Source organism: Carettochelys insculpta, chromosome 19, assembly GCF_033958435.1.
Source record: "Carettochelys insculpta isolate YL-2023 chromosome 19, ASM3395843v1, whole genome shotgun sequence".
Lineage (NCBI taxonomy): Eukaryota > Metazoa > Chordata > Testudines > Carettochelyidae > Carettochelys > Carettochelys insculpta.
The window spans coordinates 8,790,994-8,805,098 of NC_134155.1; the positions used below are offsets into that span (position 1 = coordinate 8,790,994).

Here is a 14,105-nt window from a genome sequence, read left to right on the forward strand (position 1 = left end):
ATTAATGGACCTAACCTCCATGAATTTCTCTCTCTCTTTTTTAAACCTTGTTATAGTCCTAGCCTTCACAGCCTTCTCTGGCAAGCAGCTCCACCGTTTGACAGTGCGCTGTGTGAAGAACTTCCTTTTATTTGTTTTAAACCTGCTGCCCATTAATTTCATTTGGTGTCCCCCAGTTCTTATATTATAGGAACAAGTAAATAATTTTTCCTTGTTCACCTTCACCATACCACTTATAATTTTATATACTTGCACCATATCCCCCCTTAATCTCCTCTTTTCTAAGATGAAAAGTTCTCGTCTCTAATCTCTCTTCATAGGGGACCTGTTCCAAACCCCTCATCATTTTACTTGCCCTTGTCTGAACCTTTTCTAATGCCAGTATATCTTTTCTGAGAGGAGGTGACCACATCTGTACGCGGTATTCAAGATGTGGACATGGTGCTATCCAATAGAAGGCAGTGGGTTTAGATTTTTTCTCTCTCTCTCTCTCTCTTTCACACACACACATACACTCTCTCTCTCTCTCTCTCTTTCTCTCTCTCTCTAACTTATGTTTCACATACAGCCTTGGAAATAGACCTCCCACTCCAGGAAACCCACCTTCGTCACTAGGTCTGAATGCCTTATAATAGCCCTCACGAAGAACCTGTAGTCGGTCACCTCAGTGCCCACTTCAACTTTAGCTGCTCCCAAATACAGGTGCATTTTATGGTTGGCACATGGAATGGCAGTGAGATCAAAGTTTCGCATTCTGTTCAGCTCCAACTGGAAAGCCAGAGCTGGCTCCAGATGACGGTAGATCCGATCTTCTTCAAACTGGAACAAAAAGGGAAATGCACCCCATATATTCGGTGCAAAAGAAATAAAAAGAGAAAAGTCAGCTAGCAAGCTGGATATAGTAAAATGGAGAAAACTGTATAAAATCTACTGATCTGAGACACTGGTAATGGCTAGTGCTGCCATTCATACCAGCAGAAACTGCACGTATTCCATTATTCTACAGTCACAGAATTTACAACAGATTCTACCCCAGCTGCAGTAATACTGTATTTCAAACTCTATGCTTTTTTCTTTTTTTTGCAGGGGGGAGGGAGAAGAAATGTGGGATATTTGCTTGTTTTCTTTCTTTTTAAATTAAAAATATGTTTCTAGCTTTCTGGATTGCAAAGAAAATCTTGAACTGTGTGTAAGTGATGCAGTGATGTCTTCCTGAGTCTTCCAACAGCTTGAAACAAAAATTCGTGTTGGTGTGAGCTTTCCCATTCATTTCAATGACCCAGCTTTGAAACCTCGAGTGTTAAAGTGGCTAACTGCTGTGCTACTGATCATTTTAAGCAGGAACATTCAGCTAATATTGATATCCCAGTTACAACTACCTCCCACCTTCAGAGATGCCAAAGGTATCAGCCATCCCTACCTAGCTGTTCAAACCTCCTGCATCAACCCTCTGTCAATAACGCACAAAATCTTTGAAATGTTGAAAACTGAAAATTTGAGGAGAATATAAAATGAATAGAAGTGTGTAACGAAATAAACATTGATTTCTCATATGTTATTATTTGAAAACTAAAAATTCAATGATGTTGCGACAATTTCCAGTCTGATGCACCAGAGTCATTAGTGTTAAGAGGCACAACGAAAACTGCCTGCATGTTGAGAGCAGAATACCACAGCACAACAGTTAAAATACTTTTCCACCTTGCATAAGATGCACTTTTTTTCCAACAGAGGAAGATTCGTTTATTGACCACATCCCCAAGTTCCCCCCATTCTGATTCTAGAGCTGTAGTCCTCAGAATAAACACTGCTGTGAACTAGACAGCACGTCATATAATTTGCAGGGAAGTGCAATCAGGCAGTGGGGGGGAGGTTTGCAATTAAATATTTCAGTGGTTTCATTTCAGTAATTTTGCATCACCATGGATAAGAATTTCAAAACCAGGAACCTAAAGTTAGGTTTTTAAATCTATAGTTAGACACCTAAATAAGTGATTTGATTTCATAATGACTAAGCACCCAGTATCTCTCATTGGCTTCAGCTGTCAATACAGCAACTGCCTGGATAAAGGAGGGAAGAGAATATTCAGGATTGCCCAATGAGGTTTTGATAAGATGGACCCTCTCCCCTTTGAGAGAGGTCTGGAAAGTTTGCAGGAGAGGAGAAAAAAAAAGTCTGTTTAAAAAGGTAGAGAGAAAAGCACTGGTAACTGTTCAACCTACCTTATCCCTGGCACGGAACGTGAAAAATTTAGGGAATTCCCTCTGTTAGGAAATAAAAATGACATCAGTCCTTCAAACGCATTGCACACCATCTGTTCGGCCTATGTATGGGCTATTGAGAGAAGGGACTAAGTGTGGAAGTACAGCAGGGGGAATCGTTGCCCTCAGAATCTACCACTAACAGCTTGAGCTGCTTACATTTTTATTTTGTAAATAAGGATGGTTAAAATAAAAATCCGTATTAAAATGGATGTAGGGTAATGTTTAATCATTTTGGTTTATTTTTCTGTTGCAGGAAATGGTTTTTGATTTTTTATAATATTTTTGTCCAATATTGCATATTAAAATAGATTTATAGCTGGCAAGCAGGGGTGAGGAGTGCAAACAGAAGTACTCATCAGTTTCTTTTTTATGATTATTATTGTTATTACATTGTATTGCAATAGTGTCCAGGAATCCAAGTCACAGACCACAACCCTATTGGGCTAGGCACTGCACAGGCACAGAACAAAAAAAGACAGTCCCTTCCCCAAAGAACTTCTCACGTTCCTAACATTGCTCATGCAAAGGAACATTTTTAATTAATTTGAAAAACTTAACCATTCTAATAATTGACTTCAACTTTATTATTCTAGAAAATCTATAAGATGTTACACACTTACTCCTCTTTAATGTGCAGAGATAATTTCTACCTTTTATATATATATATTCACCCATAGGTCATGTGCTAGACCTCACTGCATAGAAAAAAATAATCTTTCTAATGCCATACAACACAACTCTCAGCTCCTAAAAAAACTATGGCGTTTCAATGGAACTATTCAGACATTTGAAATACCCTAATAGGTAACCATTACCACAGTTCGTGTTGTTGGAAGTTTTCCTTTATTTTTTTTTATTGGGGTGCTTGCTCTTGACTCTCTCCTATGCTGAATTCATTTTTTTATTGTTAACACCACATTTGGTGGTTCCACCTCATTCTGAGAATTGAGAACATGATCGCAAAATGAAATGATGGATATTGACAGTGATGAGATGGTATTTCTGCATTACTCTTTAAAACTCAGTTATAACGTGAAAAAGACTGTGTATATCTAGTCCCTTCAACACCAAATCAGCCACCTCCTTAAGCACCACTAATACCATGCACTTGAATGGAACTATGTACATGTTAGAAGTTAAACATACATTTACATGCTTTGCTGGATTGGATCCTACATGTCTTCTGAGTTACATGCTCACTTTACTGATAGAAACTAAAAGCCGGTCCTTACTTTTAATATCAGGTAGACCAAATAGTCACTGCAGCTATGGAAGAGTGAGAGTAATTCCATCCTGGACGAAACAAAATTGTCACTGCTGATGGTACAGCCTGGGCTAGATTTTGCAGACACTTTAATTGGTTTTATACTGTCATCATTCCATTGACTTCAGACCATGCTTTGCATCAATGTAAGCTCAGCTTTATGCTCTCTGTTACTAACAATGACAGCAGCAGCAGCCTGCTTTAATCCCAAGAGAAGAGGGTAGAGATGCACAATTACAAAAAAAATGGCTTTTTGACAACAGAAAATGACTAAATTTGACGTGACATCACAGAAAGACTAAAAACAGGGAGTCCCACCATCATTCTTAGACTCTCAGACTCATTTTAGCGCTCAAAAGGAAAAAGGAAAAATGGAGCACTGGCTGAGTTCAACAACTACAGCACAATGACTGGGAGAGATGGAGTTTACTCCGGCTATCCTGGCTATAGACTCAGACTTTAAGGCAGGAAGAATTATTAGATCCAACGTATCCAACACACCAGGCTCTAGCCACATGTGGCTATTTGGCCGATTGAGATTAGCTAGTTGTCTTGAACAATAAATATATTTTCAGAAGAATGTGGCTACTGCTTCAGAACTGACTGGTCACCCCAGCATTCGACCATCAAGTCTGACCTCTTGTATAACACAGGGCACAGAATTTCATACAATTACTCCTGTATTGAGCCCAGTGATTTGTGTTTGCCTAGAGCATCTCTTCTATATTAGTCACCTCTACTGCTACAAAAGTTTTACCATACAGAATCCCACCACTGGGATTATGCACAACACTATTTGTAGCCAGGAGATTCAGCAATCTCCTAAAACAGCATATAAAGGAAGCAGTAGAGACTTCCACATTGCCTCACCATCCTTCCGAATCCCTCCCACGTGCCCCCTCTGCATGCTGCCAATTTCTCCTATCATCATCCATGCTCATTCTACCACTAATGTAATTGCTTTTGAAACATGTGACTAGTGTTGTGGGCAAATATAATAATTAAATGTGCATGCACACAAAAATCCTCAGTGCTCTGGTACCAAAAACCAAAAGAGTGCTTCATTTCCTAGGAAGAGGAATTATACCCCTGCTGTGTTCTAATCAACCAACCATCATCAAGACAATCAAAATAATTTGCCTAAATTAGCCAATCAAGACACCCTGCAAATCAGAGAATGCGAAATGCTACAAACAGAAATCATCATAGCTGATTATTATACTAATAATCGTGTTAAAAACCTAATGAGATGAGGAAATTGGAAGCTTGCTGGAGCAACTCTCTATTACCTCAACATGCTGGGAACTAATTATATAGACTGTAATTAAAACAAAAACAAACCCAAGCCAAGCCCTGGGTAAGTTGATAGTTGGTCCAGTAACAAACTGAACAGAATAAGAGATGATAATGAAGACTGACATTAATGCAACATCCCTCAGGCAAATTCTAAACTCTACAAACTTTTCAAGGTGATCACAAGCTTTACTGTTGGACTGTGACAATTTTTTAAGCAGCCGATCAGGACAGAAAGTCAATACAATCTTGTCCGATTTACCTACAAAGGAATTCAGACAGGTGAAACCAGACACCTATGTTGACAAGATTAAGCACTTCAAAAAAGACTATGAATTTTGTAACGATCATGGAAAACCAGGACGTCGGTTTTCTGACATAGTCAAACAATGGCACAAGTGTGGTTGAAATCACAGAATATGCTTCCTGCAGTATAATGAGTTTTCACACTAGGTCACCCATCTAACCACTGGCCAAACTGGATTTGGCATAGCTTGCAAGATCATAGCCCAGGGGCAGAACAGCTGCATTTCATCAAATATAACCTTGCTAATAAAGTTGAGTCAATGTTCACAACAGAAAGATTTCAAGATGATTTGCCTCCCTCCACTTCCTAGAGGGCTCATTTATATTAGCAATGGTGTCTTTGCTGTTCAGCTTCCACTATATACACAGAAGTAAGGACATGGGATACTATTCACAGGATTCATTCTGAACCAGTGATAGGCAAATCTCCAAACAGTCCCTGGATCTGTTTAGATAAGTACTCAGAAATGTTATTTTCCCAAATACTTCACCAGTGCTTCACATGGGCTGGGTTCCTTACACTAGACTAGTTCTCTGCAGTGACCTATTCTCCTAGTGTTTCTCTTTTATATGTTACTGCTAGAAGATTTACCCAACACTGTTTGGATCCTTAACGCAATTTTTTTAAAATGTTTTCTTCTTTTAAATCATTGCTCTGGGATGTGGATGGGCAGTTCAGTAGGCAGGCTGCCCCGGGAGAGAGGACTACCCCAGGCCTCTCTCACCACAGCTGCGTGGGGCCAGGGGAGAAGCATGGCTGGAGGAGTGGTGCCATGTTCTTTCCACCCCGGGACACACACACACACACACACACACACACACACACACACACACACACACACACACACACACACACACACACACACACACACACACACACACACACACACACACACACACACAGAGACAAATTCTCTCCAATATATAGTAGCTAGCTGTCCTTTTCTCCCCCTGCTGCCCCAGTGAGGTTATAGCTCTCTCAGGTCCCATCTCTGGCCCCTTGCTGCCCCCCCTGTGGTCATTATACAACATAACTGTCCCTGCTTTCCATCCCATTGCCCTGGTTATCCCCATGTGGTCAATATAAAGCAGAACCCCCCCCCCCTTCTCTGTTTTATAGGAAACGACACCATTCCAGGAACATCCCATTTTCCTGGGACAACCAAGCCCTCACCTTGCTTCAAGTTATGATAAGAAGAAGCTGCATATCAAATTTGGTGGTCTTAGCTCATACCATTTAGGAGGACTTCTTGCACAAAGAGAAGACAAGTATCGGAGGGGTAGCCGTGTCAGTCTGGATCTGTAACAGCAACGAAGGGTCCTGTGGCACCTCATAGACTAACAGAAAAGTTTTGAGCATGAGCTTTCGTGAGCACAGACTCACTTCATCAGATGCTGGTCTTGGAAATCTGCAGGGCCAGGTATAAGTAAGCCAGAGTAAGGGTAGGGATAACAAGGTTAGCTCAGTCAGCAAGGGTGAGGCTTACTAACAGCAGTTGATCTGGAGGTGTGAACACCAAGGGAGGGGAAGCTGCTTCTGTATTTAGCCAGCCATTCACAGTCTTTGTTTAAGCCAGAGCTGAGGGCGTTGAATTTGCAGATGAATTGTAGCTCAGAAATTTCTCTTTGGAGTCTGGTCCTGAAATTTCTTTGCTGTAGGATAGCTATTTTTAAGTCTGCTACTGTGTGGCCTGGGAGATTGAAGTGCTCTCCTACGGGTTTTTGTATATTGCCATTTCTGATATCTGATTTGTGTGCGTTCATTCTTTTATGTAAAGACTGTCCAGTTTGTCTGATGTATATAGCAGAGGGGCATTAGTGGCACATGATGGCATAAATTATATTGGTAGATGTGCAGCTGAATGAACCCATGATGGTGTGGCTGATCTGGTTAGATCCTGTAATGGTCTTGCTGGTGTAGATATGCGGGCAGAGCTGGCAACGAGGTTTGTTGCATGGATGGGTCCCTGAGTTAGAGTGACTGTGGTGCGGTGTATAGTTGCTGGTTAGGATTTGCTTCAGGTTGGCAGGTTGTCTGTGGGCAAGGACTGGTCTGCCTCCCAAGGCCTGTGAAAGTGGGGGATCATTGTCCAGGATGGGTTGTAAATCCCTGATGATGTGCTGTCGAGGTTTTAGCTGAGGACTGTAGGTGATGGCTAGTGGTGTTCTCTCTTGGGCTTGTCCTGTAGTAAGAGGCTTCGTGGCACATGTCTGGCTCTGTTGATCTGTTTTTTCACTTCCTCAGGTGGGTATTGCAGTTTCAAGAATGCTTGGTAGAGATCCTGTAGGTGTTTGTCTCTGTCGGAGGGGTTGGAGCTAATGCAGTTATATCTTAGTGCTTGGCTGTAGACAATGGATCATGTGGTGTGTCTGGGATGGAAGCTGGAGGCATGAAGGTACGCGTAGCGGTCAGTAGGTTTATGGTACAGGGTGGTATTGATGTGGCCATCGTGTATTAGCACCGTGGTGTCCAGGAAGTGGATCTCCTGTGTGGACTGTTCCAGGCTGAGGTTGATGTTGGGGTGAAAGTTGTTGAAGGCCTGGTGGAACTCCTCCAGAGTCTCCTTCCCATGGGTCCAGATGATGATGTAATCAATGTAGCGTAAGTAGAGACGGGGTGTTAGTGGATGAGAGCTAAGGAAGCGCTGTTCCAGGTCAGCCATGAAAATATTGGCATATTGAGGGGCCATGCGGGTACCCACAGCTGTGCCGCTGATTTGAAGGTATATATTGTTGCCAAATGTGAAATAGTTGTGTGTGAGGGTAAAGTTACAGAGCTCAGCCATCAGATGTGCTGTAGCATCATCAGGGATACTGTTCCGGACAGCATTTATTCCATCTTTGTGTGGGATGTTGGTATAGAGAGCCTCTACATCCATGGTGGCTAGGATAGTGTTTTCTGGTAGGTCATCAATGTCTTGCAGTTTTCTCAGGAAGTCAGTGGCGTCTCGGAGATAGCTGGGAGTGCTGGTGGCATAGGGTCTGAGGACAGAGTCCACATAACCAGACAGTCCTTCAGTGGGAGTGCCAATGCCCGAGATGATGGGGTGTCCAGGGTTTCCAGGTTTGTGGATCTTGGGTAGTAGGTAGAATAGCCCCGGACGGGGCTCTAGAGGTGTGTTGGTATAAATCTGTTCTTGTGCTTGTGTAGGGAGTGTCCTGAGCAGATAGTGTAGTTCTTAGTGTATTCCTCGGTGGGATCTGAGGAAAGTAGCCTGTAAAATTTGGTATTGGAGAGTTGTCTGGAAGCCTCCTTCTTGTAGTCAGACCTGTTCAGAAATGGCAATATACACACACCCGTAGGAGAGCACTTCAATCTCCCAGGCCACACAGTAGCAGACTTAAAAGTAGCTATCCTACAGCAAAGAAATTTCAGGACCAGACTTCAAAGAGAAATTTCTGAGCTACAATTCATCTGCAAATTCAACACCCTCAGCTCTGGCTTAAACAAAGACTGTGAATGGCTGGCTAAATACAGAAGCAGCTTCCCCTCCCTTGGTGTTCACACCTCCAGATCAACTGCTGGTAGTAAGCCTCACCCTTGCTGACTGAGCTAACCTTGTTATCCCCACCCTTGCTCTGGCTTATTTATACCTGGCCCTACAGATTTCCAAGACCAGCATCTGATGAAGTGAGTCTGTGCTCACGAAAGCTCATGCTCAAAACTTTTCTGTTAGTCTATAAGGTGCCACAGGACCCTTCGTTGCTGTTAAAGAGAAGACAGACTCTCAGACACAAACTGTCTCAGATATATTGTAGATATAGTCCACAGTGTTGCAGTCAGCCCTAAGTGCATGGCTCCCACTTCTTCATGCAGGAAGTGTGGGGATTCCATAAACTGGAATGTGGGGCTGCATGCATCACTGGTGATTATGAAGAGACTCGTCTTCAGACATCCCTAAAAAGCCTTTTCACACAAACAACAGGGCAGACAAACATGTAATTACACAAGAAGGACTAAATGTCTTTTGATGATTAGCAAGTTTCACAATTCCCAGCACTATTACTAGACTGAGACTGGCACCTTTCCCTGCCTTTCCCTGGCATGTTACTCAAGTCTTACTCCGCTTTCCTGCTTGTATCAAGCCCTGAGGCTAAGCAAAAGTTGGCATTCAGCTGTCATTTATCTTGGAATAGAGGGAAAAAAACCCAAAAAACAGACTGACACTTCTGTACCTGTAATCACAGTGTTAACTGAAACCTACATCATGAGAACGCATTCACCCATTCATTCACAGGTGCATAGAGTAAGGAGGAAGATGCCTCTGCATGCAAATGTTTTTTCTATTCATCGTGCATTTAAGCTGATCACTCACAAACCAGGTGAACTTTTACTAGGTTGCACTTGCCAGCCACCAATGGCCTCAAACAGACAGTAACTACTGGCTGCTTCTGCAGCCAACCCCTTATTTTGGGTGAGGGTAGTTTTGTTTTTAACAGAAGCTGCCCTTTGTTTAAAGCCGCAGAGGGAAATTAAAATTCAACTGAATCTAGAACTTTCAAACTATATTTAAATTCAATGACTCTAGCAATAAATCAATGAATTTTAACACTTTTAAGAGAAACCAGCGCACTCACGCCAGCACTTTGAAAGGGTAGGATTTAGCCATATAAAATGAGCACTTGCACATCTAGGGGCTGATTATGGGTCCAATCCAACTACAGGTAAAGTCAGTATAAATTCTGCCATTGACTTACTGGGAACTGAGACTGGTCACTTAAGCACCAAATGCAGAGAGACAGACCCTCTTCTCACACTATGGCAATTTACATCAGCTGAGCATTTGCCCTAGGAGCTGGGTGTCTGTAGTAGGGATGTAAAATCCTGTTTAATAGGTTAACCAATTAAATGGCAGCGGAGGAGGGATGACTGGGGAGGCCTCCCTATAGGGGTTGCTCCAGCTGGGCTGGAGCGTCCGTGCCTCTGACATGCCCTGGAGACTGGGGTGCTCTGGCCAGACTGGAGTGCCCCTGCATGCAGCACTTCCAGGCTGGGCCCACTGCAGATGAAAGCTACTCCAGCCATGTTGGAGTGCCCTCCCCATGGCAGGCCTTGCCCAGCTGGAGCAACCCCTTGCCCACGGCAAGTGGGGTGCTGCTGCAGCCCCCATCAGCTGACGGAGGAGGCTTACCAGTTAGCTGGTTACATATTAACATCCCTAGTTTGTAGGTATACACATTTAAAGAAACAGACCCTCTCATGCACAACAGACTTTGCTGTGAGAGAGCCCAGTTCCCAGAACAATCACAAACACATGGATAAAAATATCAGATCCACTGCTTCTCTCTTAACCCATGGGCCCAGCTCTCCAAGTTCTCTGAGGATTCTTCTGTGTCTCCCCCATCCTTCTGATCACCACCAGCATTTATTTACAGACTCTCATATTCCATCCCCAAGTATCAATTTTATTCTTTAAGCTCCTGATTTTTCTTTTTAAAGCCTGGGGTTCTTTGTTCAAACACCCTACACTTCCACTATGGGTTCTGTTTCCTTTCTAAAGCCATTGACTGGCATACATCTGCATATACTGTAATCATACAGGGTTTCTGCTGTCAATACACCGGGGAAAGTAGTTAAGTTTGTTGCATTTCCTAAAGCATTTTGGAAAATCTTTTTGCTTCTTTAGCCCGGAGGATAAACTGTCCTATTCCAATGATGCTGACTCAAGGATAGGAAAAATATTCCTAGCAGCAGATATTTCTCAAAGAAAAGAAGTGTGTCTGGGAAGCATTTTGCTAGCACAAGCCACCAAGGCTCACCCAACTCAAAGTTGGAGACACAAACAGAATGATCCCAGTTGGCAAAGGGGAAAACTTCTGAAGAGGGTGAGTGCTGAAAGCAGATACAAAGAGAGGTCTTATCAGCCACTGTTTTTTAAATTAGCCCATATAAATATATTTTCAAAAACAGATGCAATGAGACACTTTAGTGTGTGATTCCTGATCATATCTGACCTTCAGCTTCACTTCTGACAACATATTAGGTCTGGATTACATTCCAGGCTCTTTCACCACATCTGTGGTATATTTCTTATGCTCAATGCACAGGTATATAATCCCCCTGTGATGATGCCCAGGCTTATCATGAAAGTAATAGAAAGTTTGTTGCTCAGCTATTATTACTGCTGATGTTGGAATGTGTTTTCCATAATGGGCTCTATTCATCTGACTGCACTTCTTGCTTACTCAGTACTCCAATCAATGTCAGGAGGGGCTGAATGGATACACAAGGGGAGAAAGGAAAGCAGGTTTATGCCCTATATAGTCCTCTGGAGAATAGGAATCAAACTAGCTGTCACTGAAGTTGAAGCACTTCAGAAGACAGAGTTGCCTAGTGGTTTCAGCAGTGGATGGGGTGCTAACAATCCAGAGTTCAAATTTGGCAAGTCATTTATTTGGCCTGTTTCCGAGTTAATCTGTAAAGCTGGCAAGGAGCTTGGGTTATATTTATAATGTTTTTATATGCTATAAGAGAACATCAGAACAATGCAGGCCAACCTAAATTGTGTGTGTGCAAATACAGCCAGATGCTTAAATTACTAAGTATATTGAAAGCATGCAGGTACTCAAAAGAACTACTCAAAGGCTGAAAGTCAGTCACAATCACAGTACTGTGGCTGTGTTTAAATAGCTCACTAAAGAGTCAAACCTCCTTCTTCATATATAATGACTACAATTATTTTACTTCCATGAACTGCAAAGGGGAGTTTAAAGCAAAAATATCTTGATTTGTTTTCTTTTTACTTACATGAAATCGTTGATCGACCTCATAGTTGACCTGCTTCCTGAAATCCTTACAAATCAAAACACAAAGATGGGGCAGGGGAGGAAGAGCAGAAGAAAGCTAGCAGTTAGTATTAAAATCAAAAGCAAATTAAGACAATATTACAAGTGACTCCAAGATTTTTTTTGTAATTGTCAATTTTCTTAAGCAAAATCACTGAAAAAGCCTCAGTTTTGAAGAATGAAAGCAATAAAAGCAGAATTAAAACTACAGGGAATGCAATTTTGAATCTCAAAAAAATATTAAAATTATAATTTCAATACGAACTACAAATAAAAAGCTTCCAAGCATCAGGGGAAGAGGTGTCAAAATACCTTTTGTGCTACAAGGAAAGTCAGCCTTCGAATCCCATGATCAATCAGGACTGATTTCTGTAAAAGGGAAAGACAGCAGATAGGAGAACTGATTTAACAGGCAACTAAAAACCACCATCAGAATCAAAACTGACACCTTCTAAAGACTGGCAATGAGTGAGAGAGTTTCATGCCTTTAAAATGCAGTCTCACAATCCAACCCAGCTTGGTGGTGACTGTAAGTTCTTATCAAATGGTTGCTTAGCAGCACCTGTGAGCAAATGCAATGAGTCTCAGTCTTGTTCTGAGTGGAGAAGACTCCATATTAACAACCACATTTGGCACCAGCTGGGAAACTTCTTGTTTAGCTCAGCAGGGAATTAACTGTTCAATGAACTGTGTTACAGATGGAAACTCTTTAATCCGGCACTCTCTGGTCCAGTGACATCCGTGGTCCACATGATTTTAATTAGTTGTATGTCAATTTATCATGGGTGTGGCCAAATATCCTGTGGTCCCACAAGTTTGTTTACAGCCACCAGTCCTAGGTGTCAGTGTTCTGCTGTTATTTAGCTCTGACTTACCCATAAATATCTTCTAAAACCTAGTCAACAGTGGAAGTGTTGGTAATGCTGCTAGACAATATTGACCACCCATGATTTGGCAAATTCTCTGGTTGGTACAAGTCAGATCTCAAGGGTGCCAAATTAGAGAGGTTCAAATCCATACTAGCAGTGGAGTTACTTAGTAAGCTCTTTGGGAGCAGGCACCATCTTTTTTTTCCCCCGTGTTTGTATAGCACCTAGAATAGTTATGTGCTGATCCACAACTGTGCGGGGCTTCTAGACATTTTGGTAATAAAAATAATAGACAATCATAATAATATGGGAATCCAGCAATTTTCCTGAGCAAGGTGAAAACTGAGTTTCAAAATCCAGAGGAACTAATCTACACAGGAGGCAGGAGAGACTCCTTTCTGCACTGGTCAGGGAAACCACACTAGAACAATCTAAAGTGGCGTGAACATTCATGATTAAATACAAAGGCATGGGCTTCCATGGAATATTCAGATTGAAGCTTACACAGTAAATGCTTTGGAATGGGACCAGGGCTGCTGACGGGAGGGCGCGCAGTTGCCCCGAGGCCCAGTGATATAAAGGGGGAATGACTGGGCCAGTGCTCAGAGCCCTTTAATTCATCACAGGCACACCACCACATTGCTCTATGTGGCACTTAGGGCTGCCTGGGGTGTGGGAGCACCACGCAGCACTTGGGAGGTGGAGGCATACAGCGGTCTGGGCAGTGTTGAGGGCCACATGCCCTCAGCCCCACCCCTTCGAGGAGCATGGGGCTGGCGCCATACAACTTGCCCAAGGACCCAGTATAGCTGTCAGCTCCCCCAGATGGGGACCTGCAAAAAAGGACCTCAGGATCAACATGCCCACTCCTACCCCTTGCTCTGAAAAGTAGCCCTGACCCACACAAATAATTAGTGGAGCTACTCACATCAGTAAAGACAACTCACGTTTGATGGATGGGGCCTTAATTAAGACTGCACAAAAAACAATGCAAGGGGGAGAGTGGGAAGAAGAGAGTGACATACAAAATCATCCTTTTAGACTCCTGGGAATATTTTAACATATGCTAAAATACAGGTTGAACCTCTCTCTTCCAGCACCCTCAGGACCTGACCAGTGCTGAACGAGACAATTTGCCAGACCACAGGAAGTGAATATTGTCTAGCGGCATTACCAACACTTCCACTGCTGACTGGGCTCTTGGAAGACATTTAGGGGTAAATTACAGCTAAATAACAGCACAGAACACTGAGAGCCAGGAGTGGTGACAGCAAAACTTTATGGGACCATGGAAAATTTGGCCACGCTCCCATGATAACAGG

General features: G+C 42.6%; 1 protein-coding gene across 1 annotated transcript in view; it reads right to left on the bottom strand.

The window, feature by feature from the left end:
* The window catches only part of ACACA (acetyl-CoA carboxylase alpha), a 248,727-nt gene that overhangs the window by 107,529 nt on the left and 127,093 nt on the right, over positions 1 to 14,105 (bottom strand). The window contains exons 36-39 of the mRNA XM_075013812.1: positions 12,227 to 12,283; positions 11,877 to 11,921; positions 2,224 to 2,265; positions 604 to 819 (exon numbers count right to left, since the gene is read on the bottom strand). Of these exons, the coding sequence (XP_074869913.1) occupies positions 604 to 819; positions 2,224 to 2,265; positions 11,877 to 11,921; positions 12,227 to 12,283 (360 nt within the window). The remainder of the gene's footprint in view (positions 1 to 603; positions 820 to 2,223; positions 2,266 to 11,876; positions 11,922 to 12,226; positions 12,284 to 14,105) is intronic.